The 22570-nt window shown below is 40.0% G+C and overlaps 1 protein-coding gene across 1 annotated transcript in view; it reads right to left on the bottom strand.

Annotated features, from left to right (window-relative positions):
• Nucleotides 1-21677, bottom strand: part of PIK3R4 (phosphoinositide-3-kinase regulatory subunit 4) — a 31207-nt gene extending 9530 nt beyond the window's left edge. Inside the window, exons 1-15 of the mRNA XM_063452176.1 lie at nucleotides 20731-21677; nucleotides 18452-18585; nucleotides 17328-17910; nucleotides 16909-17043; nucleotides 15976-16197; nucleotides 11685-11858; nucleotides 10074-10219; nucleotides 8753-8956; nucleotides 8065-8266; nucleotides 7344-7537; nucleotides 6543-6750; nucleotides 5573-5738; nucleotides 4020-4184; nucleotides 2034-2245; nucleotides 1504-1650 (exon numbers count right to left, since the gene is read on the bottom strand). Coding sequence (XP_063308246.1) covers nucleotides 1504-1650; nucleotides 2034-2245; nucleotides 4020-4184; nucleotides 5573-5738; nucleotides 6543-6750; nucleotides 7344-7537; nucleotides 8065-8266; nucleotides 8753-8956; nucleotides 10074-10219; nucleotides 11685-11858; nucleotides 15976-16197; nucleotides 16909-17043; nucleotides 17328-17910; nucleotides 18452-18585; nucleotides 20731-21460 — 3622 coding nt within the window. The 5' untranslated portion in view covers nucleotides 21461-21677. The remainder of the gene's footprint in view (nucleotides 1-1503; nucleotides 1651-2033; nucleotides 2246-4019; nucleotides 4185-5572; nucleotides 5739-6542; nucleotides 6751-7343; nucleotides 7538-8064; nucleotides 8267-8752; nucleotides 8957-10073; nucleotides 10220-11684; nucleotides 11859-15975; nucleotides 16198-16908; nucleotides 17044-17327; nucleotides 17911-18451; nucleotides 18586-20730) is intronic.
• Nucleotides 21678-22570: the final 893 nt, after the last annotated feature.

Genomic DNA, 22570 nt, shown 5'->3' with positions numbered 1-22570 from the left:
TTTCAGCCTAGGGATACCTCCACTGGCCACTCCTCAGATGGCTACTAGAGGTGCTCCCTGGGACAGTGCAGCACAGTGTGCATCACTGAAATTCAGTTTCTCCACCCTCTGCATGGAAACACTAAACTTTCTACATAGAGATGCATTGATTCAATGCATCTCTATGAGGAGATGCTCATAGGCCAGGGCTGTGTTTGGCTTGTTCTAGCTCTGCCCCTGAACTGCCTCCTTGCTCAGTCAATCCAATGTGAAAGCATTGTGATTGGCTCAGAACACCACTTCTGATGAGGTCAGTTGAGCAGGCAGATCAGGGGCAGAGCCAGCAGTAGCAGATTGCAATAAAGGTAAACGTTTGCAATATTTAGGGGGATAAGTGGCAGCCATGGAGGGCTAGATGATTATCTTAACACGATAGGGTAATGTTTGTGTTCCTGACCCTATAGTGTTCCTTTAACCATTTCTTAATGAGCTTAATGGCAGATCATGGCACTTGCAATTTCAGCACTGAAGCTTCTCATTAAAAGAGGGGAAAGATGGGGAGGGTTTGCAAAGAGCATGTTTTCTTATGGGGTATATCAACTAAAGAGTTAAAAACAAATCAGTGGAGTGTTCTTTTAATTGGTAAATGTGCAGCAGTAACAAAGGAAGTAAGTGCTAAACAAAAAAAACAAAACAAAAAAATAAAATAAAAGAGGCCAGTTATGCAGCAAACGATAGGTATGTTTTTAGGTCTTGGAAATTATTTGTGAAAATGTTAGTAAATGCATTTCTTTTGCAATATTATATAAGCATAAAAAAATGCATTTCTTAACATCAATATAAAATAAAACACACAGACAATGCATCACATTGACAAGCTATGTTAAGCTTGACCTCAATTGAATGTAGGGTTTTGCCAACAGCAAATTATATTTAGGAAATGGAAGCCAATGAGCATGGATGCCAAATAATTATTAACATATGTTTGAATTACAGTATATTTGCGGACAGTCTTTTCTTTTCCCATCTGAGATGAGTAAGAAAAATGTAAATTTTTATTAAAAGTAGAGCTGTCAAAATACACTTATTTTTTAGTTTTTTTAAAAAGTGCTTTGGGAATTTTGAAGTCTGAAATGAACCAAGAAAGGTATCAGCCGCAATTTACAATGTAAAGGGGGAAACAGAAATACTGTTTACAAGAGTCCTTGTCATATTTTTGTTTTTAAAATTAAAGTGGTTCTGTCATTAGAAATGGTCTATGAAGACACGACATTCTAAAAACTATCTACTCAGGGTTATTTACTAAAGCAGGAATTGCTTGGAATTAAAAGACAGCTGATCTCTAGTATAACCTTCTGCTCTGTGATGGGAGACAAATCAATTGGAAGATGACCCTTTCAAAAACCTTATAATTTAATAAATAGGAGCACTCCAATAAGCCCTAGAGCAGAAGTGATTTAGGGCTTTGGACTGTTCCTTTAAACATAAGAAGAGTAGTCATTTTCACAATATTGTTCTGCTTACCTGCTATGACCCACGACTGATACATTGTATGCATGCTGAGAGGATGCATCAAAACCCGTCGAATGCGGGAACGGGCAGGGTGAGTGTGACTGGATATTGGTAACTGAAACCTCATATCCCAGCAAGCCATGGTTCCACTGCTAGTACCTTAAACGAAATAGGAACATAAATATATATATATATATATATATATATATATATATATATATATATATATATTTCACATACATTAATATCCAAAATGCAACCTAAATTAAAAATAGTTTATATTGCAATGCAAACTAATAAGGCATGGAACAGGACACGTCAGAAAAATAATTTTCCATGATTTTGCTATACCATTGAGTAAGCTTCCTTAACAAACTCCAAATTATAAATATAGTCAATGCATCTTTATCTAATAGTAACAAAGTTTTTAACCAGGATGCGAAAATCTAAGTAATGATTGATGAAATGTAAAATAAAAAAGCAGCTTTATAACCATCCCGCAGAATACTATTATTCAGCTACTACTGCAAACTCAGCCTTACCTATACAGAGCCAGCACTGATGTATATCCACGGCAAATGACGTTATCAGTCCTAACCTCAGATCGTGCTTTAAAGTCCAGGCATTCGAGGAGGATCTCAGATCCCAACCAACCAGTGAGCCATTCACAGTAGCGTAGGCCAATACGGACTGTGATCCAGCATTAAATTGATGCATATCCATCACACAGCCATCTTGCTTCAAATCCAAGCTTCTACATAGGAGTAACCAGAATAGTATTCAGTTGAAAATGTGTTCAAGAACAAGTAAAAGCAACAACAGCAACAACAACAACAACAACAACAACAGTAAAAACAGTTGTTTAACATAGTTATGTACTGGTATGGCAGTAAATTTACTACATTACATTTGGCTAAAAAGGAGAAAGAAAAAACTATGGAATATATTATTTTGATATAGAGGATGAAAATAATGAATTAGAAAAGTATTGGTAATCGGTTTTACTGTCAATTGACTGCATTTTGCTAAAAGAGTAATGTGAATAACTGTGATGTTTGTTAAACTCTTGGGAAAATAAATTGCCTAGTTTAACATGCATACTCAACTGGTTTTTCCACTGATATATAAAATTAAATAAATGTAGACTAGTTCTACTTCTCTGGCTATTTCTTTCGGAGAACACTGGAATGCCATTCACAGCACTCAGTCAGCCATGAGTGGCTGACAGATAAGAATCCTAAACAGCCGCATTACTAGTGAAAAGAAGATTGGTGTCAGGTAGCATCGTTTTAGTGGTGTTATATTGAAATGTGTCCTGCTTTACTACTTCCCTTTCCTAAAACACAAGTAGAGACTTTGTGCGATGTGTCTGCTAGTAAGGCAAACCATTAAGGGTTAATGAGATGGCATACAGATTTTATACTCGGCCCTGAGAATCAAGGAGTCGTTCTACAGCTAGCCTTGACCACTGTAGAAATTGTCTCAGAAATTGGTATGTGTCATTTCCCCCTTAGCTATGTGTTGACTTTTTGTACCATTTCCATGCAGATCAGCCAGTAACTAGTCAGTCCCTGTTTTTGACTGAGAACAGAGGTCAGTGTGTGTCAGGGCAGTTGCATTACACATATCTTGAAACACTGAATGGTCACTAGTTTGGTTTCTGTTGAGGGAGTTTTTGGTATTTTGTTATTGAGTCTAAATATTAGAAGCAAAAAACTGAATTTATAACAGAGAAAAAGGATCATGGTAGCTTGTCGTTTGTTAAGTCCAAGTTCAAGTCTCTTACAAGTTTTAGCTTTTTTTCCTGACACTGCAGAGGGAACCTATACAATCTGTATATCACACTGATCCTTACTCAAAACGGCATTCTAGATACAAAAATACTAGCTAATCCAGTGATCATTTCAAACTTAACTGCGCTTCATCCATGAGCTGTGGCTGATAGAGACAGCAAGAGGTCTACAACTAGATTACTCTAAATTGAAGATGTGACAAAATGTACTAAGGGAAGAGTGATCCCCGAAGCAATATCACAAACTTTACACACAAGAGCTTAATACTATTTTCTAACTCTGTATCTAAACATCTTGTATCTACATATCTGCATCCGAAACGTTACCCATCTCTGATGCTTGCTACTTATGAGATTTAGTACCAAAGGATGAAAAACCTTTAAAATCATTTAATCTATGTTGACAGAATATGAACAATGGATTAAATTACTGAAAACGGTCTTAGTGCATTGTGTGAGGCCTTATTTGTCAGTGGTTGCCACGGTAACAAATCATTTCGTCTTTAGAAGCATTGTTTTCTTGCATGTTCTAAACTACTTCAGTGGCCAAGCTGACAATCAACTTTGTCCTGAAATAGCTATGAACACGTTAAACGGATACTGCCCTGCCCATTCTATGGCTTTACACTGTTCAAAGTTTGAGAATGGCGGAAATCTGACACCTTATGTTAAAGCTAAACAAGAAGTTAACAAAATTGTACATGCACAAAATCACGTTGAGCAGGAAAAAACATACCTGCTTTGGAGCTGATGTATTTTTGGAGATTTAGGTGGTTTAGATGCTTCAATAGAAAGAAGCTGGATGTTACCATTATCTGAAGCCACAGCTAAATAATGTGATCCCTGGCAAAAAGCCATTGTCTTAATACGTCCCCCGATGCGAGAATATGTTATAATTGATCTACAATGCAAATACAAAAAGGTGAACTTTAGCAAATAACTTACATAGTGAGATTTTCAGAGTCTGTATTTTTGAAAAAAGCATTTTGAGAAATGGTCATCACTTACATATTTGCCAACTACGATTTTTTCTGTGTGTTTTAAATTAATAAAAAGAGGCTTAAGGACATCACGATGGTATATGAAGTGCAGGGCTTTAAAGCAGTAAAGGTACAGTAAAGCAGTAGGGGTAAAACCCTTTAAATCCCTGCTGGTACCAAGGACCCCTCCCTCCTGTCTTTAAAGATACAGTTAGAGGCCCCAGACTGATAGATGAGCTATATGCAGCGCTTAAAGTGAGCGCTGCTCATAGCCCTATAGAATTAATTTACAATAATTCTGCGATCGCACGGTCACAGTAAATGTAAAAAAATTATATAGTGCCCCCCCAGGATTAGATGTTGGATTAGGGACAATATTAGGAATAGAATTAGGGGAAATCTATACATGTGGGGTATCATTGTACTCGAGAACAGTAACAGAATACAAATATGGGATGTTTGCATAGCATCTGGAAAAAAAAACTAGGTCCTTAAAGGGAAACTCCAGTGCCAGAAAAACGATCCGTTTTTCTGGCACTGGAGGGTCCCTCTCCCTCCCACCCACCAATCCCCGGTTACTGAAGGGGTGAAAACCCCTTCAGTCACTTACCTGGGACAGCGGCGATGTCCCTCGCCGCTGTCTCCGCCTCCGCGACGCTCCTCCTAGTGATTACGTCGGCCGGTGGGCGAGACTAATCTCGCTCACCGGCCGAGGAGACCTAATGCGCATGCGCGGAAATGCCGCGCATGCGCATTACATCTCCCCATAGGAAAGCATTGAAAAATCATTTCAATGCTTTCCTATGGGGTTTTGAGCGACGCTGGAGGTCCTCACACAACGTGAGGACGTCCAGCGACGCTCTAGCACAGGAAACCTATGCTAGAACCCAGGAAGTGACCTCTAGTGGCTGTCTAATAGACAGCCACTAGAGGTGGAGTTAACCCTGCAATGTAAATATTGCAGTTTATGAAAAACTGCAATAATTACACTTGCAGGGTTAAGGGTAGTGGGAGTTGGCACCCAGACCACTCCAATGAGCAGAAGTGGTCTGGGTGCCTGGAGTGTCCCTTTAAGGGGTAATGGATAAATAACGTGAATAATGTTTTTTTATTGCAATGCCTATTTAGAAATACACAATTCAATAATAGTTTTAGATTTGTCCAGAGCATATTCTAGGATAGTAAAAACATCACATTATGACATGATAAACTATAATGAAGGAAGATAAACTAAATCACAGAACACACATATCACAGTCAGATTTTAAACATCAGCAAATATTTGATTTGATCGTATAAATGTTTGCACCTTGTTGTTGTTGTCTTTCCTTCCATTTTTTGGCTATTCCAGATTTTTACAGTTCCATCATTGGAGCAAGTGGCAAAAATAGAATGCTCATCTGAGACTCTTATTCGGTTTACTGGACCTTTATGTTCATGCAGATGTGCCACCAACAAACCCTTAGGATGCCACCCTGAAAAGAGAAACAAATAACTATGAAACAGCTTTGTGAAAGCATATATACTTTTATTTAACTTTCCTTTGTAAGAGGCATACCATGAACACTTTACCCAATGTAGTGCATTGTAACCATTTAGGTGCGACGAGTCCTCTAATGTCATACCAGGTTTAGCAGTCAAATTGTTAAGGAATGGTTTGACACCTTACCGTACTCAGTCAGGTTCCAGAAAGCCATGTGTATGAATTCTAAAGGAAGACCTCAAAACCCTAAAACACTTTAGCTTGCTGAAAAGCTTTATGTGCGAAGAGTGTGTCCTATTTTTTCACTTTGCAGAAAGTGCAGATTTCAAAAGAAACTGATGCTTTGATAAATTAAACTGGTTACAACAACCTGGCTTTTAAGGAGACAACGGGTACTAGTACTTCCTGGTTTGGTTAGCTTAGTAAAGATGAACTCAAGAGGCAGCAATTGCCCAGAGCACCTGTCCAGCAAAGACTTATCATTGAGCTGCATTTGAATGTCTGTGATTGGACAGCCACATAAAGTTTGGGCGGGGTCAGAAGGGGAGGGCTTGCAAAGGCTACAGACAAGAGAACGGTAGGTTTTGTAAGCTGTTTTTAGATATACCCCAATTAAAAATGCATAATTAAATGTATGCAAGTTTTCGATAAAGGTATATCTACTAAACAGTGATTTTTTTAAATGTATTTTGTATTTGGGCAATGCATCGTCCCTTTAATGAGTTTGAAAAACTGATCAGAATAGACGAGACAGCCAATACAGTGTAAATTAACCATAAATTATACTAAATTGTACCTGTAGGTGGTGGTTTGCTCTCCCATTCAGCGGTCTCCATCATATATTTGACTAATCTTTCTGCATGGCATTGCTCCCTCTTCTGCTGTATGAGCTGCTGGAGTTCACTTTTACATTGAGCCAAGCGTTGGAATGCTGCAGGAGCAAATGTGCTGGTATAGATTTGCATAGTGGGCCTCCTTGACTGGGTTACCATTCCTTCTGTTGCCTATTCAACAAAATGAAAACAAAAGTATAAACATACAATTAAACGTCCACAGCAAAATGTCCACACGAAAACCAAACCAACAATTGAATGTTTATGGGAGTTGTGGTCAGCAGTCAGGTTGTAGACATTTGAAAGCGGACATATAAACAAAAACCATCAAGAAGCCCCTGCTATATGGTATATTGGAGTTGGCTGAACTACTTCATGGTTTGGGGAGAAAATGCTGCAGAGATCTGCAAATTCTAGGATATCAATCAGTTTTAAAATGTGATTATCTTTCTTGACAGCTTATCTTTTATATTAATCATGACAAGGGGTTAGATACATTTTGTCACTGGTCATTAAGAGGTTAACAAATGTCAAATTCATAGTAAATATGCTATTGTTGTCCTAGGCTCATTGGAAATAGCAATTTGTGATCAATATAGCAAAAGAGAGACAAATTTAGGTTGCACACTCACTGTTATTTAAATAGTTACACCACATTCGTACCTGTCCAAGCCATGTACAATTTTACTTGACACAGAAATTGTAACTTGGCAAGTGGACAAGTAAAAGTTTCTAGGTGTCTTCGCATTCATCATCTGAAATACCTGTGGTGAGGACGATAAAGGAGCCAAAAGGGCAGCAGACGATTCTGTGTGAAGAGGCTTTCCAGATTCCTGTTCAGCAGGTGGCAAGGCTCTAGGTGCTGCTGCTGCCGGGTTCACATTGGACGGTTCCATTGCTCCAAACATGCTTCGCCACTCTTCATTCACATTGGAATCTTGCTTAACATGTTTCCGATCTTTAAAAAAAGCAGCAGAACTAATTTTTAACACAGTGTTCTGATCATTAACTTCAAGAGGAAAGTAGTAAAGGCATGCTTCCAGGCAGATAGCTAAATATGATTTGTAAATGTACTATACACTAACATAACGCTCTGGGGGGGATAAAATATTTAACCCCAAACATGCCTGCTGGGCTGGATGGCATGAAATAAGAGTCTTTCTGCATCTGCAGGCAAACCTATACAGTACATTGAAGGAAACTTTAAATGTATTCATCTATTTTTTTATTATTATTTGTATGCATTAGCACCTTTAGGAACATTCTAATAATAATAATGCCCAATTTCTTGATATATTCATATTCTCTCTGTATCTGATTAAAGGGACACTAACCATCATAACAATCTATGCACTTTTCAAAGCTTGTTGCAGCTTTAAGTCTACTCTCCCACACTTCCATATTGCAATATTCTTCCTCTATTCTAAATAGAAATACGCAAAATCACTGTGTGTCCTAATTATTTGAAATGCTATAATCACGTACTGCGTTTGTCTTCTGTGTCCAGTTTCGTTTTAACAAGATCAGCTTGTCTACCGCTTAGGCCTAAAGATGGCAAGTCGATCACACCTTTATTAGCACTTTCATAGAGATGGCTCTGTTCTGCTAAACTTGCTTTGGCTCTGTTGGACTTTAACATAAAGTCTTTTAGTGCTAAAAGCTTATCTTCTTCTTCTTCTGTCATCCCCTTGGATGAAAACATAAATAAGCAAATAGTGAGCCATTAATAGAACACCAGCATTCTTATATTGATTGCAACTATACTTCACATATTGTGTATATATTATAAGCATGTCAACACACTAAATAACTTCTATTGCATGCATCATTGTGCATGTCTCAAATGCAGATTACATAGGACAGGGTTGATGTTATTTTAGTAACAATGATCGAGGTTAAAGATAGGAGCATTCCATACCCACAGGAGCATTATGAGTGTTTCTGCACCGACCAAAGTTACAGACCACCCACTGCATGACAGACACCTTAGGCACAATGTGTTCATGCCTACTACGCAAAAAAAAAAAAATATATATATATATATATATATATATATTCTTGTTTTAAAAGGATTTCTTTCACTAAGGATATTCTGGCAAAATATGTTAACAATTAACAAAGACTGTAGCTGCATTAAACTAAGCATGTTTATTATTAACATTTAATGTTGTACCTGCGATAAGAGTTTTTTCAAAAGCTGAGCAATTGCTGGATCATCGGGAGGTGGGCATTCTTGGAGAGTCCCATGTCTCTTCTTCTGGCGCATCTGAAGGTGTCTGAAGAGGCTTGCGATGTCTTTTGCTCTTAATGCATAATCAAATATAGAGCGGCTCACAGGCTCTTTCAACACACTCAGCAGGACAACTTCCTTCTCTATCTGAAAAATCAGATAATGTGATTAAACCCGGGCTTGACAAGTTTGCTTTCAATTTAGGAGCCACACACTGACAGAGACAGTCACACACACGCACATACTGACAGACACTCAGACACACACTGACAGACACTCACAAAGTACTATGAATACACTCAAATATATACACACACACATATTTGTCTGTGTGTATGCATGCAGGGACATGTATACGGCATGGGGGCGGCATGTGGGCAGGTAGCAAGGTCGAGTATGGGGTCGGGAGAAGGGCGGGGAGCAGAGCCGTGTTTACCTGGTATCCTGACAGTTTAGCTTGCAATTTCCCTGCACGGGGATTGAGACAGAAGGAGGAGGGAGCGGGCTAACCAATCCCAGACACGAGGACAAAATATTTAGTCGCCATGGCGACCTTGCACCTGGGATTTGTTGAGGCCTGGATTAAACTGTTTTAGGGCTGAATTATTTTACACTGAACACTTCTTAGCACTCTAAGGATGTGCCACCGTATGAGTGGCTGTCAGACTTTACTGATGTGAAGTGAAAAGCTTTCAAAAAGGAAAGTGAGGAAGGTATAGTGGATTTATTTAAGGTTCTTTGTATTTTGAGCCTCTGAAGCATACTTTGCCCAGATATATTTCCCAATAAGATTTACTTGGAAAATAAGTGGAAAAAAAGAGAACTATAAACCTACCAGAGCATATTAAATCTGTTTTTAGTGTGAAGTCTCTGTAACATCTGTCTTTATCTACTTTCAATCAAAAAGCAACTGCACTCTTTGTTCATTTCAAATTGTACTGTGTTTTATATGTTTGCAATTAAATGTGCAACATTGTATTTGAAAGTGCTCTCAAGAACATTCTTGGATACAAGAGAAATCTCAATGTATCCATCCTGGGAAAACAGTTTATAAATAAACTAAAATACATCTCTTTAAAACTTGAATGCTTTCTTTTTTTTATGAACACATACATTGATGCAAAATGAGCTGATCTGGAAAAGTTATCTAGCTCAGCCATGATTACAACTTGACAATTTTGGCCTCGGTTTTGCAATTTCAGCAATTAATTCAGATCATCTTCCCCACATGTGAAAAGAAAGTTCATTGAACATGTTTTCATACCTGCAGAATTGGCTCAATGATGAAATGATGGAGGTAGGGCATCAGTCTACAGTATACATCTGCTATGTTTAATTGCTGTGCAACTGTAGTGATAAATCCAACGGCACCATAACGGATCCACAAGTTTGGATGGCACAGAAAAGGTGCTAAAAGGACAAATATGTACAAAAATGTAAGTTTTTGTGGCATTATTTTAAATGTTTAATTTTATAGGCCCATCTATCGCGATACAGTTTTGGTCAAATTTTGATTAAAACACACACATTTACAGAAACAAAAAAAAATAATTAAATACATTTTATGTGATTATCTTTCATTACATTCAGAGCTTAAGTGGTAAGAAATTGTAAAATATAAAAAAAGGTTTGCCGGAAAATGTTTACATAAAATAAGTATTTAAATAAATTTCCACTTGCATTCTCGCAGTTTTTAAGTAGAAATTAAGCCCATGCAAGTGCAGAATATGTTCTGTCTGAAAACCTAGAAGTATGCTATGGCTTTCTGCCCTGCCAGCACACCACAAGTTAATCTGCAGTGGACCTGAGCGTCCTCCCCCGTTCAACCTGACATGAAAACAAACTTGGAAAAACTGCTCTGGGATCAATGAACACCAACCAGATGGACAATTCATTCCTCAATGGTGACTGAAAAGTGTTAAATAAAATGGCCCAGTAACATCTTTAGAATCCATAACTACTCTGTCCTTAAAACTGTTCTCTTGCATTGTAACTCCATAACACAATCTTTTATTTCCCCAAGCTTTGCATGTTCTGTTTTCTGACCCATTAAGGAACACTGTGGACACTGTAACTGCTTCATCTCATTAAAGTTGTTACTAAACCGTATGTAATATGTTAATGCTATACAAAAGTTCCCAAAAGCTCACTGTCCACCTATCCAGCTCAAGCTTATGAAGAAGCATTGGGAGGAGAAACAATAGAAAGCAGTGACACTTTTAGAATATCAGCACACATTCAGGTATGAATTGGTATGGCAGAATGAAGTGTGTAATCTCTGCCTCAGCCACACCAGAGTGCGGGCGGATCTATGGGAAGGCAGGGACCCTATTTCAGTGTTAAACTGCTCGAAAATAGCTAAAGTTGTTGAAGATAACATTGTTTTGATGCCTATAGTATCCCTTCAGACCGTTCAAAGAACGGCTTAGCCCCAAAATCTGTGCTCTAGCTCTGGGTGACTCCTTCCACTTTCTGGAATCCTAGACAATGGATAGCTCTGGCAGCTTGGCTGCAAAGTGACAGCTCAGGAGGAGAGACGATTAGAATCAAAACACTGTGCAGCAGACTGCAGCTCCTACCAAGCAAAACTCCTGATATAGAGGTTCTGCATGGTTTGAATGAATCGTGAAATTGTGGTTCTTTTCCATGCAGACAGGCTTAAGTATGAGTGGTAAACAAAATAAACTGATGTTTTATGTTATTTCCTATGATTATGTCAGCCATTTCTGCAATTGTACAATAATCCATAGAATGTTAAGAGTTCTAAAATATTATAAAAATAGCAAGCATTATATTTATAAAGACAGATAATGTAAATGTCAACAGTGCAATTCCAGTAACCATAACATACAAATCGGTGAAATGTTACACATACCAACGTCACAAGCAAATTCATAGACGTGTGGCTTCTGAAGGAGTCCCAGTTGACACATGCAGGTCAAAGCATTAAGAGCTTTAAAGATCACAAACTCTTCAACATCACTTTGACCTTGTTGGAGAAGCGGCTTTAAGATAGATGAGCTCTGCCACCCCACATATGCCGCAACACCTGAAAAGAATGAAAAGCCATCAATGCACAGATCATGTGAACCAGTACAAATTGCATTTGGCTTTATTCAGAAGTTGCAATTGGAAAAAAGCTGAATTTCAAATGTAGATCAAAACATATAGCAAGTAGTGGAACTAGGAGTACTTGGAGTTTGCTCACAGCTATTGGTTGGTAGTTAAACCACAGTAAGAAAGCTTCATGTTGGCCACTGAGGCACTATATAAAACATTTCCGTGGTACATCTCAGATTGTAGACCTAAACAAGAAAAGAACTTAACCTAAAGAACAGGCTACATCATAGAAATGGGAATATTTATAGCACTTAATTGCCTTTACAAAAGCTTCTACACTTCATGAATGCAACTGCAATTAGTCAGACAAATGCACATTTTAAACTAACTTTCCTATTCTCACAACACAAGATTATTTTAATATTATTCTTACACATTTTGGCTTTCAAAAATTATACCTACAGAATACATTACTACTATAGGCACCCAGACCACAGCTCAATGAAGTGGTCTGGGTGCCAGGTCCATCTAGTGTTAACCCTGCAGCTGTAAACATAGCAGTTTCAGAGAAACTGCTATGTTTACACTAGGGTTAATCCAGCCTCTAGTGGCTGTCTCACTGACATCCATAGGAAATGACAGAGAAATGCTTTCCTGTAGACTGTTTGAATGCGTGCGCGGCTCTTGCCACGCATGCGCATTCCGCGCTGATGTCGGCAGAGGGAGGAGAGAAGCCCGGCGCTGGAGAAAAGTAAGTGTTTAACCCCTTCAGCCACCTTCAGCCCAGCGATAGTGGGGCCATGAGGGTGGGGGGGAAGGACCTATTAACACTATAGAGCCAGGAAAACGAGTTTGTTTTCCTGGCACTATAGTGGTCCTTTAACCTCAAATACCTAATGTGCAAAAAAATAAAAAGGCTTGTTCAACATTTGTTATTTTGTTTATATTTTGCAAGAATACATGGTGCCTTCTACCATTTGTCTGTTTAGGTATAACATACTTTTAGTACAAAAGACCTGTGCCTTTAACTACTTTTTTTTAGTGTTTTACATAAGATTCAGATGAGTACAGAATATCTACTTGCGAAGCATAAATGTGAAATTATTATTATGATATTTATATTATTATTATTATTATGATATTTATATAGCGCCATCAAATTCCGCAGCGCTTTACAAATTTAACCCCTTAAGGACACATGACATGTGTGACATGTCATGATTCCCTTTTATTCCAGAAGTTTGGTCCTTAAGGGGTTAAATGGTCTCTAACAATCTTCCTCTCCCAATACATTCATGCAGTTTTATACTTCCACAAAAAAAATAAAAGTAATAAAAAGTCTTTAAATAAGTGATATGGCTGATAAACATCAAGACGGAAGGACCTGATGCATTTAATGTAGACAAAGAGCATTACTTACACTACAGCCTTGGTTGCTAGGACTACAGAAACTTCTAAATGGGCAGAAAACTGAGCAGTGAGACTACAAGGGCACGATCTATACACCACACAGTCTTCATTCAGCAAAAGTGGTTTTGGTGCTTAGAATGAAACTTCATCCATATCTCCTCAATGAGGCAGATATTTTAAGATGACAGAAGCAGACATTGCACTGATCCAGCGATATCTCTGAATAAAAGATGTTACAAAGTACACTGTTTGCATGACACATCTAACCCAGAGGAATGTGTGCCTTTATGATCATTTTATACAAGAAAGGGAAAGCAGTGCCAGAACCTTTCATACATATGAGTTTTAAATGAAGACTTAAAGGGGCACCCTATTGCTGAAAAAAAAAAAAAAACACACAAAAACACAGAAGAGTGTTTTGATTGAAATCTGCACTTTTGATAAATAAAAATACATACTCTTCACATGAAGTGATTTAGGAGTCTGGAGTGTCACTATAAAGGGACAGACCAAACCCATAAAGCAGGTTTTTTTTTTTTTCATTTTGAATCAAGTGTAGATTTCAATAGAAATTTACACTTTTATAAATTAACCTGGTCCCCTGGCTTTCAAGGAGACAACAGCACCTATAGCTTATTTTGGTTTGGTTAGCTGAGTAGAGTTAAACTCGAGAAGCAGCAATTGCTAAAAGCACCTGCCTTGCAAACAGTTCTCATTGAGCTGCATTGGAAAGCCTCAGAAAGTCTGGGTGAGGTTAGAAGGGGAGGGCTTGCAAATGATGCAGAAAAGAGAACTGCTGGTTTTGCGAGCCGTCTTTACATATACACACATCCAGTGAAAATGCATGTGACTTAATTTGGGGCATATCTACTAAATAGTGATTTATTTTATATTTGGGCACTTGAGTGTCCCTTTAAAGGAGATATGACAAAAAAGATTCCACCTGTGAGGATGGGTCCAAAGGATAGGAACCGTTTCACTGGTGGAGGAACACCTTAATGGACACTCCAGTGGTGTCCTGGGGCTTAACCCCTATAGCTTCAAGAACAGACAGAAATACTCAAACCGCTGGAGTGATCCAGGCTGGCCGAGTATACAACTGGATATGATAGGAAAATAAATAGAGTAAATGCAATCTAGTAGAAACACCAATAAATAATAGTGAAAAACTTGCCTAAATGGCTCACCTCTATGTATATCAAGTGATACCTAGGTGCCTACAGAGCTCCAAATAGTGCTAACTGGCTAATGACTTTATTGAGTAGAAGAATGGTCAAGTCCAGAGCTAGGAGCATAGAGAGTAGGTGTATGTCATTAGACTGACATGGGTATCTGGGGTATGGTCACGAAAGTATAACCTCAGACGGTTCTTATGCCGTGTAGCTGGTGAATGACTCTAACTCTTAATAGTCTATAGGTATGCAGTATCAGAACTGTAGTGCACTGAGTCATAGACCAAGCTGGCATATGGGGTAGCATAGAGCAATTCCTTGTATGTAATGAAAGGAAGGAATCTAGCATATGGGAGGTAGTAATGTCCCCCTAAATCAATAGCTAGGTAACTGTAACGCTAAACAAATAATGGTTGCAGTATATACACTGGAAACCCCAACTTATTGTTTCTGTGAGAGAGAATGCTCAACAGATAGTTAAAAGTGACCAAAACCCCAAGTAAGAAATAGAGGTGAAAGAGACAAAGATTAAAGTGGCTCCATGTGCATAACCATACTTAGAATGTTGGTTGCCTGCACATGGTGATAGATAGCCCTAAGTGAAATAAAGTGAACGAAAAGAGCCCATAGAGCCCGACACGCGTTTCGGTGCTCGCTTAGATGCACCCCTGACGAAGGTGCATCTAAGCGAGCACCGAAACGCGCGTCGGGCTCTATGGGCTCTTTTCGTTCACTTTATTTCACTTAGGGCTATCTATCACCATGTGCAGGCAACCAACATTCTAAGTATGGTTATGCACATGGAGCCACTTTAATCTTTGTCTCTTTCACCTCTATTTCTTACTTGGGGTTTTGGTCACTTTTAACTATCTGTTGAGCATTCTCTCTCACAGAAACAATAAGTTGGGGTTTCCAGTGTATATACTGCAACCATTATTTGTTTAGCGTTACAGTTACCTAGCTATTGATTTAGGGGGACATTACTACCTCCCATATGCTAGATTCCTTCCTTTCATTACATACAAGGAATTGCTCTATGCTACCCCATATGCCAGCTTGGTCTATGACTCAGTGCACTACAGTTCTGATACTGCATACCTATAGACTATTAAGAGTTAGAGTCATTCACCAGCTACACGGCATAAGAACCGTCTGAGGTTATACTTCCGTGACCATACCCCAGATACCCATGTCAGTCTAATGACATACACCTACTCTCTATGCTCCTAGCTCTGGACTTGACCATTCTTCTACTCAATAAAGTCATTAGCCAGTTAGCACTATTTGGAGCTCTGTAGGCACCTAGGTATCACTTGATATACATAGAGGTGAGCCATTTAGGCAAGTTTTTCACTATTATTTATTGGTGTTTCTACTAGATTGCATTTACTCTATTTATTTTCCTATCATATCCAGTTGTATACTCGGCCAGCCTGGATCACTCCAGCGGTTTGAGTATTTCTGTCCCTTTAAAGGAGGTTTGAAGTCTTGAAATCCATGGATTGTCAACATGTAATTACCTACCAACAATGCTGTCAAAGAAAGCTCCACGGAGGTGCCAGTCATTCTTATCATTCAGAAAAGTGATCATGTGAGAAAGGAGGACATCATTTGCTTTTTGCCGACCAAAGAAAACACAGAGTCTTGTTATGCCATTCTCCATTAAAGTCTGCTTCACGATATTCTCTGGGTCACTCAGCAATGTTACCACCTTTTGTTGAACCATTTCATGCAAAGCCTGCAATTCTGTACAAAGGGAACATAATGAGTGACTGTGAACATTAAATGGTAAACTTGCCTAATGAGTCCCAACAGTTTATTTTTGCAGTAGTTGAAACAGCTCTGATTATGGACAATCCTGTGGTTTTACAGTAAAATAAAGTCACTGTCGGTAATTATGAATTGCCCTACTATCTAAAGCAATTCTAAAAACATACTTATCTTATTGTTAGATCTGTCACTTTTGAGCTTTTCTTATAGATAGAATCATTGTGAAAGCGTATTATTTTTCATTACATTTGACTACTTGCTCAAGAAATTGCCATCTTAAGTAAAAGGCACTGTTTCTGCCACTATTTCTGTTTGATTTAACATTTGATTGGATCTTAGGGAGCATGTGCAACATTATCTATGGAAGATCTTGTGGTTTAATAGGATGCCTTCTTTCCCTATGTATTTCAACTGAATTATCCGGACATGGGAAAAAATTGCCAGTTTGTATTTGGAGACCAACATTATTTTAGAAATTAAATTTCAAGGGACATTATGGGCACCAACAAAACATGTGTTAATTTGGTCTCATTGATTGAACTCCCTGTTCAAATCTGTTCTGTTAAAAAAAAAAAAAAAAAAAAGTGAAAAATGTTGCGTCTTTGTGCAGCAAAGCACAGCATAAGTTAATGTGAAAAGCATTTAGAATGTCTAAAAATGTAAATAAGTAAATTACATGCACATTACCTGTGTCATAGTTCTCACTTGGATGTGACATCTCATCTATCTCTTCAATGTTTGGGTCATTTTCCATACTTAGGTTTTTCAGTTGCACCAACTCCAGAAATTTAAGTGCAGTCTCAGCCAGCAATGCAATGTTTTCTGTGCAAGAAAAGCACCACAAAAAAAAAAAGTAAAAGGAGTATCGAACAAGAAATACAGAGAGAAGCTTTGAGGACATACAGCACTTGTGTGGCAACTGCTGTGATCTGCCACTAGAGTCATGAAAATAGTAACTTGCAAACCGTGTAGTTTCACAGAAACTGCACTATTTACAGCAGAAAGGCTATAGGGGCAGAATCTATTTCCTAAAATCCCTGCATTTATATGAAGTGATTTTGGTACTTAGACTGTCTCCTAAAGTAATTCCATCTGGTCATCCTTACCTGCATATGCCAATCTGACTATAGTGGCTTCATCTTGAGCCAAATGCGCTATTCCAGGCAAAATGTATTCTGGATAAATGTTGATGTCATTACGAGGCACTTCCTTGACAAGAGCAAGAACTTTGGTCAATATCCTCACAGCTTCTGCCTTTACTCTTGGAACAGAATCATTGCTGAAATGTAACAGGTATGGAGTAATACGGTCTAGTAAAATCTCAACAGTTAAACGTGGAGCAAGGTGCAGGAGAAGCTCCAGGGCAGCAAGCTTAGAATCACAGTGTTTCAGTGTCTGCAAACAAGACGTTATCACAGAGACCAGGATAAGAAGCCCGTTTTCCTTAGTTTCACTATCAGACTTCTCACATTGGTCATCGCCACAGAAATTGTGTATGATGTTGTCGAGATCTTTGCGTATAACAAGGATGCGCTCATCGGCAGAATGGAATGTTTCTTTAGCGAACTGCGCCATGTATGGCTGTAAAAATGTGTAAAATATTTCAGGGAATGCATTGCCCCTTTGTTGTTTCAAGTAGTCTTCAGCAGCCAACCGTTTCTCAGGTTCCCGACAGATCATCTGTGTTACCTTAAAAGGAAAATTGAAACAAAGGTCACAATTATTAAAAATAAATAAGTGCATATTTATAGGAACAAGTTGATTAGGGTATTTGTCATCTCAAAGTAATGCCATTTAAAATTATAGATGGGGAATTCTAGCAGTTATACCTCTCGCCACCCAGGTTGAGTAAAATCCATCCAGGCCCTCTGCATCACTTTGACTAAAGCATATATTTTAGCACAGCACTGCAACTTTGGATGGCAACTATAGGTTTATAGTGCATGGCTAACCCACCTCAATTAGTCTTTCATTTTTGTCCACAGTTGAATGGGCTATGCAGAGAACAGACTACACTTTAGATGTCAGAGGAGAATTGACTTTTGTCAAAGAAGTAAAAAAAAAAAAAAATGTAAACCAAACCAGGGAAGAGCACTCGAAGCTGTAGTGGCTATGGTTCTTAGAGTTCCCCTATAAATAATTTAATAACTGCTTGTGATATCTCTTATCATGGCAGATGCACTTTAAACATTAGAATGATTATATATTCATGAAAATAAGAAACATTTACCAACTGCCGGATAGAATGGTCTTCAATTTTGCTTAGCGCTTGATCAGGGGTAAATTGCCCCTTTTTGTAAGCCAGAAGTTGAGACAAATCAAACAGTGGAACTCCTTCTGTGAATAGTTCTGCAATCACACAACCTGTTGGGGGATAAATCATATAGTCACACAACCAAGCTGCATTGTACTTGTGACTCTCTCCTATTCTACATCATATCAATGCAATGTCAATTCACTGCATAATGTATCTGAACATACACAATATGCACAGAATATGTTGATTTTGATTCAATCCATCTCCATGAGAACATGCCGATTGGCCAGGGTGGCATTTGCCTATGGGAAAGCATGGTGATTGGCTGAAATTATCACTCATGATGATGTCAGCCAAGGAGGCAGATCATGGGAAGAGCCAACACCAGCAGACTGGCATACAAATTGTACAATTTTACTATATTTAGGAGGGCAAGGAGGGCTATGTAGTGTTTTTAACATTATAGGGTCAGGAATACATGTTTGTGGTCCTGACCCTATAATATTCCTTTAATATGAAAGAGGTAAATTATGGTGGAGCAGACATATAACTCAAATTCTAGGACTTGTTTTGGTCATAACTTGTACAATTGCCGTCGTCCATAAAGAACACTCCAAGCACCAGAACAAGTTCATCTAAACAAAGTTGTTATGGTACCAGGAGGCTCCTAGAACGGTTTAAAGGATCACTATAGTGTCAGGAAAACTAAGTGGTTTTCCTGACACTGTAGTGCCCTGAGGGTGCCCCCACCCGTGGCGCTGAAGGGGTTAAAACCCCTTCAGCAGCTTACCTTTTTCCAGCGCCGGGCTCCCTCTGCTCTGGTGACCTCTCCTCCCCCGCCGACGTCAGCGGAGCTGAATGCGCATATGCGGCAAGTGCGGCGCAGGCATTCAAAGTGTCCATAGGAAAGCATTTTTCAATGTGCAACATTATCTATGGAAGATCTTGTGGTTTAATATGATGACTTCTTTCCCTATGTATTTACGCAGGTCCTCCAGGTGGCAACGACTGACGCTCTCAGCCAATAAGTGACCCTGATTGAAAAAACTAGCTTAAAAAGTTTACGTTTTTCTTCAAGTCAGTTTTATGAATGGGGAGTCACTGATTGGTTGAGAGTGTCAGCTGACTGTTCTAAGCCAATCAGTGGTGCCCCTATCCATAGAAACAGAGATTCAGAAGCCAGATGCCACCTTGAGACCGGTGCAGGAGGCACACTTTGGTTATTCTGCTGAAAGGGACATTGTAAATGCTTCATCTCATTGAAGTTTCTTGAGTCCCCTATCGCCATGCTTCCATACAGCATTAAACCGAATTAAATGTTGCAATGTCGAATAATAATCCCAAGCAACCCATTCCCTGTGTGCTGCTTGGACTAATGAGAAAGCAGCGTTGTTGGAAGCTTGGGTCGCTCATTCAGTTTTAAACTACTTGCAAATAGTTTTTAGTGAATGGATGGACAGCGCCAGGGGAATCCAATGAGATTAAATGGTTATAGTTCCTACAGTGTCCCTTTAAAGGACCACTATAGTGCCAGGAAAACATACTAGTTTTCCTGGCACTATAGTGTCCTGAGGGTGCCCCCACCTTCGGAGTCCCCCTCCCGCCGGGCTGGAGAGGAAGGGGTTAAACTTACCTCTTTCTCCAGCGCCAGTCGGGGAGCTCTCCTCCTCCTCTCCTCGGTTGAATGCGCATGCACGGCAAGAGCCGCGTGCGTATTCAGCCAGCCAGTCTCATAGGAAAGCGAAATGCACAGTGAGAAGCATAGCAGTTTCTCTGAAACTGCTATGTTTATAGAAAAAAGGGTTTACCCTAGCTGGACCTGGCACCCAGACCACTTCATTAAGCTGAAGTGGTCTGGGTGCCTATAGTGGTCCTTTAAGAAAGGTGATGTTATCCTATATGTGTTCACATATCCTTTTGTGCTACATTGTTGGATGCACAACAATCTGTGCATAGTAAGGTGTTGTAAAAGGTCAATTGGGATGACAGAAAATGGCTGTCAAAGAAACCAGGACAGAACAGTGATAGAGTGATGACAAAAAGGAGCATGATACATTTTTGCACTCTCTCACAGGGATTTTTATAGCTTATTCAATTTAAACGGCGGTAAAGAGATTTTTTTTTTTTTTTTACAAATTCTTTACTATTATGGAATGACTACTTACTCTGTAATTTAAAGTAATACATGGAATATTATGGTTTATATGTTGCGGATCAAATAAGCAAAAGCATTGATTTAGCAGAAGAGATACCTGCAGAAAAAATATCCATTGCTCTTTTAAGGTCCCCTCTCGTACGCTGGTTGTTATTTGTGAGATCCACCAAAGGCGTCGATGGATCATTCATGGATTCAAGCTCTGTGGAAAAAGTGGTGCCATCCACAAACCTCTCTGGAGCAATATAACAGGTTCTCCTCCTGGAAGTGTCAAAGAAATAGTTGAAGTCTGCAGGATTGTCCTCAGGGAGGTAGGTGGGTTTAAAGCTGGCGAAGTCTGTCAGGAGTACCCAGTTCCAGCTGGACACCATGACATTTTCTGTTTTGATATCTCCATGTCTTACCCCAGATTTGTGAGCTTGATCCACAGCTGTCAGGATCTGGAAGGCAATCCAGCGCTTCTCAATGTTGTTGAGAAAGGGACGGGTGCTGATCCGGTCATAAAGGTTGTCCCTGACATACTGCCTGAAAAGCAGTGCTGCCTTCTCGTTCAAGATAAACTTCTGGAAGGGCAGGCAGTTTTGGGAAGAGCACAGCCTGATCTTCAGCTCCTCCAGCTCCTGTTTGTAGTTGGTGAGGGGCAGAGAGGGGTCTTGGATGGCAAATACCTTCACAACCACCAGGCCCTCCCTGTGCTTGGCACGGGCGACTTTGAAGAAGCGTGTGCTGCCCAGGCTCTTATCGTACTCATAGTCATGGATGTCTGAGAAGTAGCTGTCCACAGAGAGGATCTGCGAGGGCGCTATCCCTGCCAGCTGATTCCCCATGTCTGTCTCTGGGGGCAGGAGTTGCTGAGCCCTGGCTTCCTCTAAGAAACCAGCAGATCACACAGAATGATCATCTGTTTACACATAAACTGAAAAAACCCACAGCGAGATTTACTAAGTGATTGACAGGTGACACTGGTACGTCCGATGATGTGTGAGGCGCTCTGATCATGTACACAAACAGCGGCTCCTAAACCTGGCTTCCGGCTTCGGAGGCACTGCTTGGCCAGAGTGCGCATGCGCGCGACTGACTCCGGCCGTCAGAAAGCCGAGGGTTGTCGCCGCGTAAATTACGTCATTCCTGGCGACGCGGGCACGGTCACGGTCGCGCGAAACGTGGGAGGGGCTGGTAAGGCAGAAGCCGAAGTGATTGGAAACCGAACTGGTCCCATTGTTTATTAGGGCTCCAGCATCCGGCAACGAATTGCAGCAGCGAATGACAGTGAATGGGAAAATTCTCCCGCTCAGCTAAACTCACAGCTTGGCTAGTTAAAGGACCACTCTAGGCACCCAGACCACTTCAGCTTAATGAAGTGGTCTGGGTGCCAGGTCCAGCTAGGGTTAACCCATTTTTTTTATAACTGCTATGTTTATAAATGGGTTAAGCCTTCCCCCAAAGCCTCTAGCGGCTGTCTCATTGACAGCCGCTAGAGGCGCTTGCGTGATTCTCACTGGGAAAATCACAGTGAGAGAACGCAAGCGTCCATAGGAAAGCATTGATAATGCTTTCCTATGCGACCGGCTGAATGCGCGCGCAGCTCTTGCCGCGCGTGCGCATTCAGCCGACGGGGCGGAACGGAGGAGGATCGGAGGCAGAGAGCTCCCCGGCCAGCGCTGGAAAAAGGTAAGTTTTACCCCTTTTCCCCTTTCCAGAGCCCGGCGGGAGGGGGACCCTGAGGGTGGGGGCACCCTCAGGGCACTATAGTTCCAGGAAAACGAGTATGTTTTCCTGGCACTATAGTGGTCCTTTAACAATCCGTTTTCCTGGCACTGGAGGTACCCTCTCCCTCCCACCCCCCAATCACCGGTTACATTAGCGCTCCCCATAGGAAAGCATTGAAAAAGATTTTTAATGCTTTTCTATGGGGAAATGAGCGATGCTGGAGGTCC

Source organism: Pelobates fuscus, chromosome 4 (genome assembly GCF_036172605.1).
Source record: "Pelobates fuscus isolate aPelFus1 chromosome 4, aPelFus1.pri, whole genome shotgun sequence".
Lineage (NCBI taxonomy): Eukaryota > Metazoa > Chordata > Amphibia > Anura > Pelobatidae > Pelobates > Pelobates fuscus.
The sequence above is the reverse complement of the archived record's forward strand: the minus strand, read 5'-3'. Positions and strand labels throughout refer to the sequence as shown.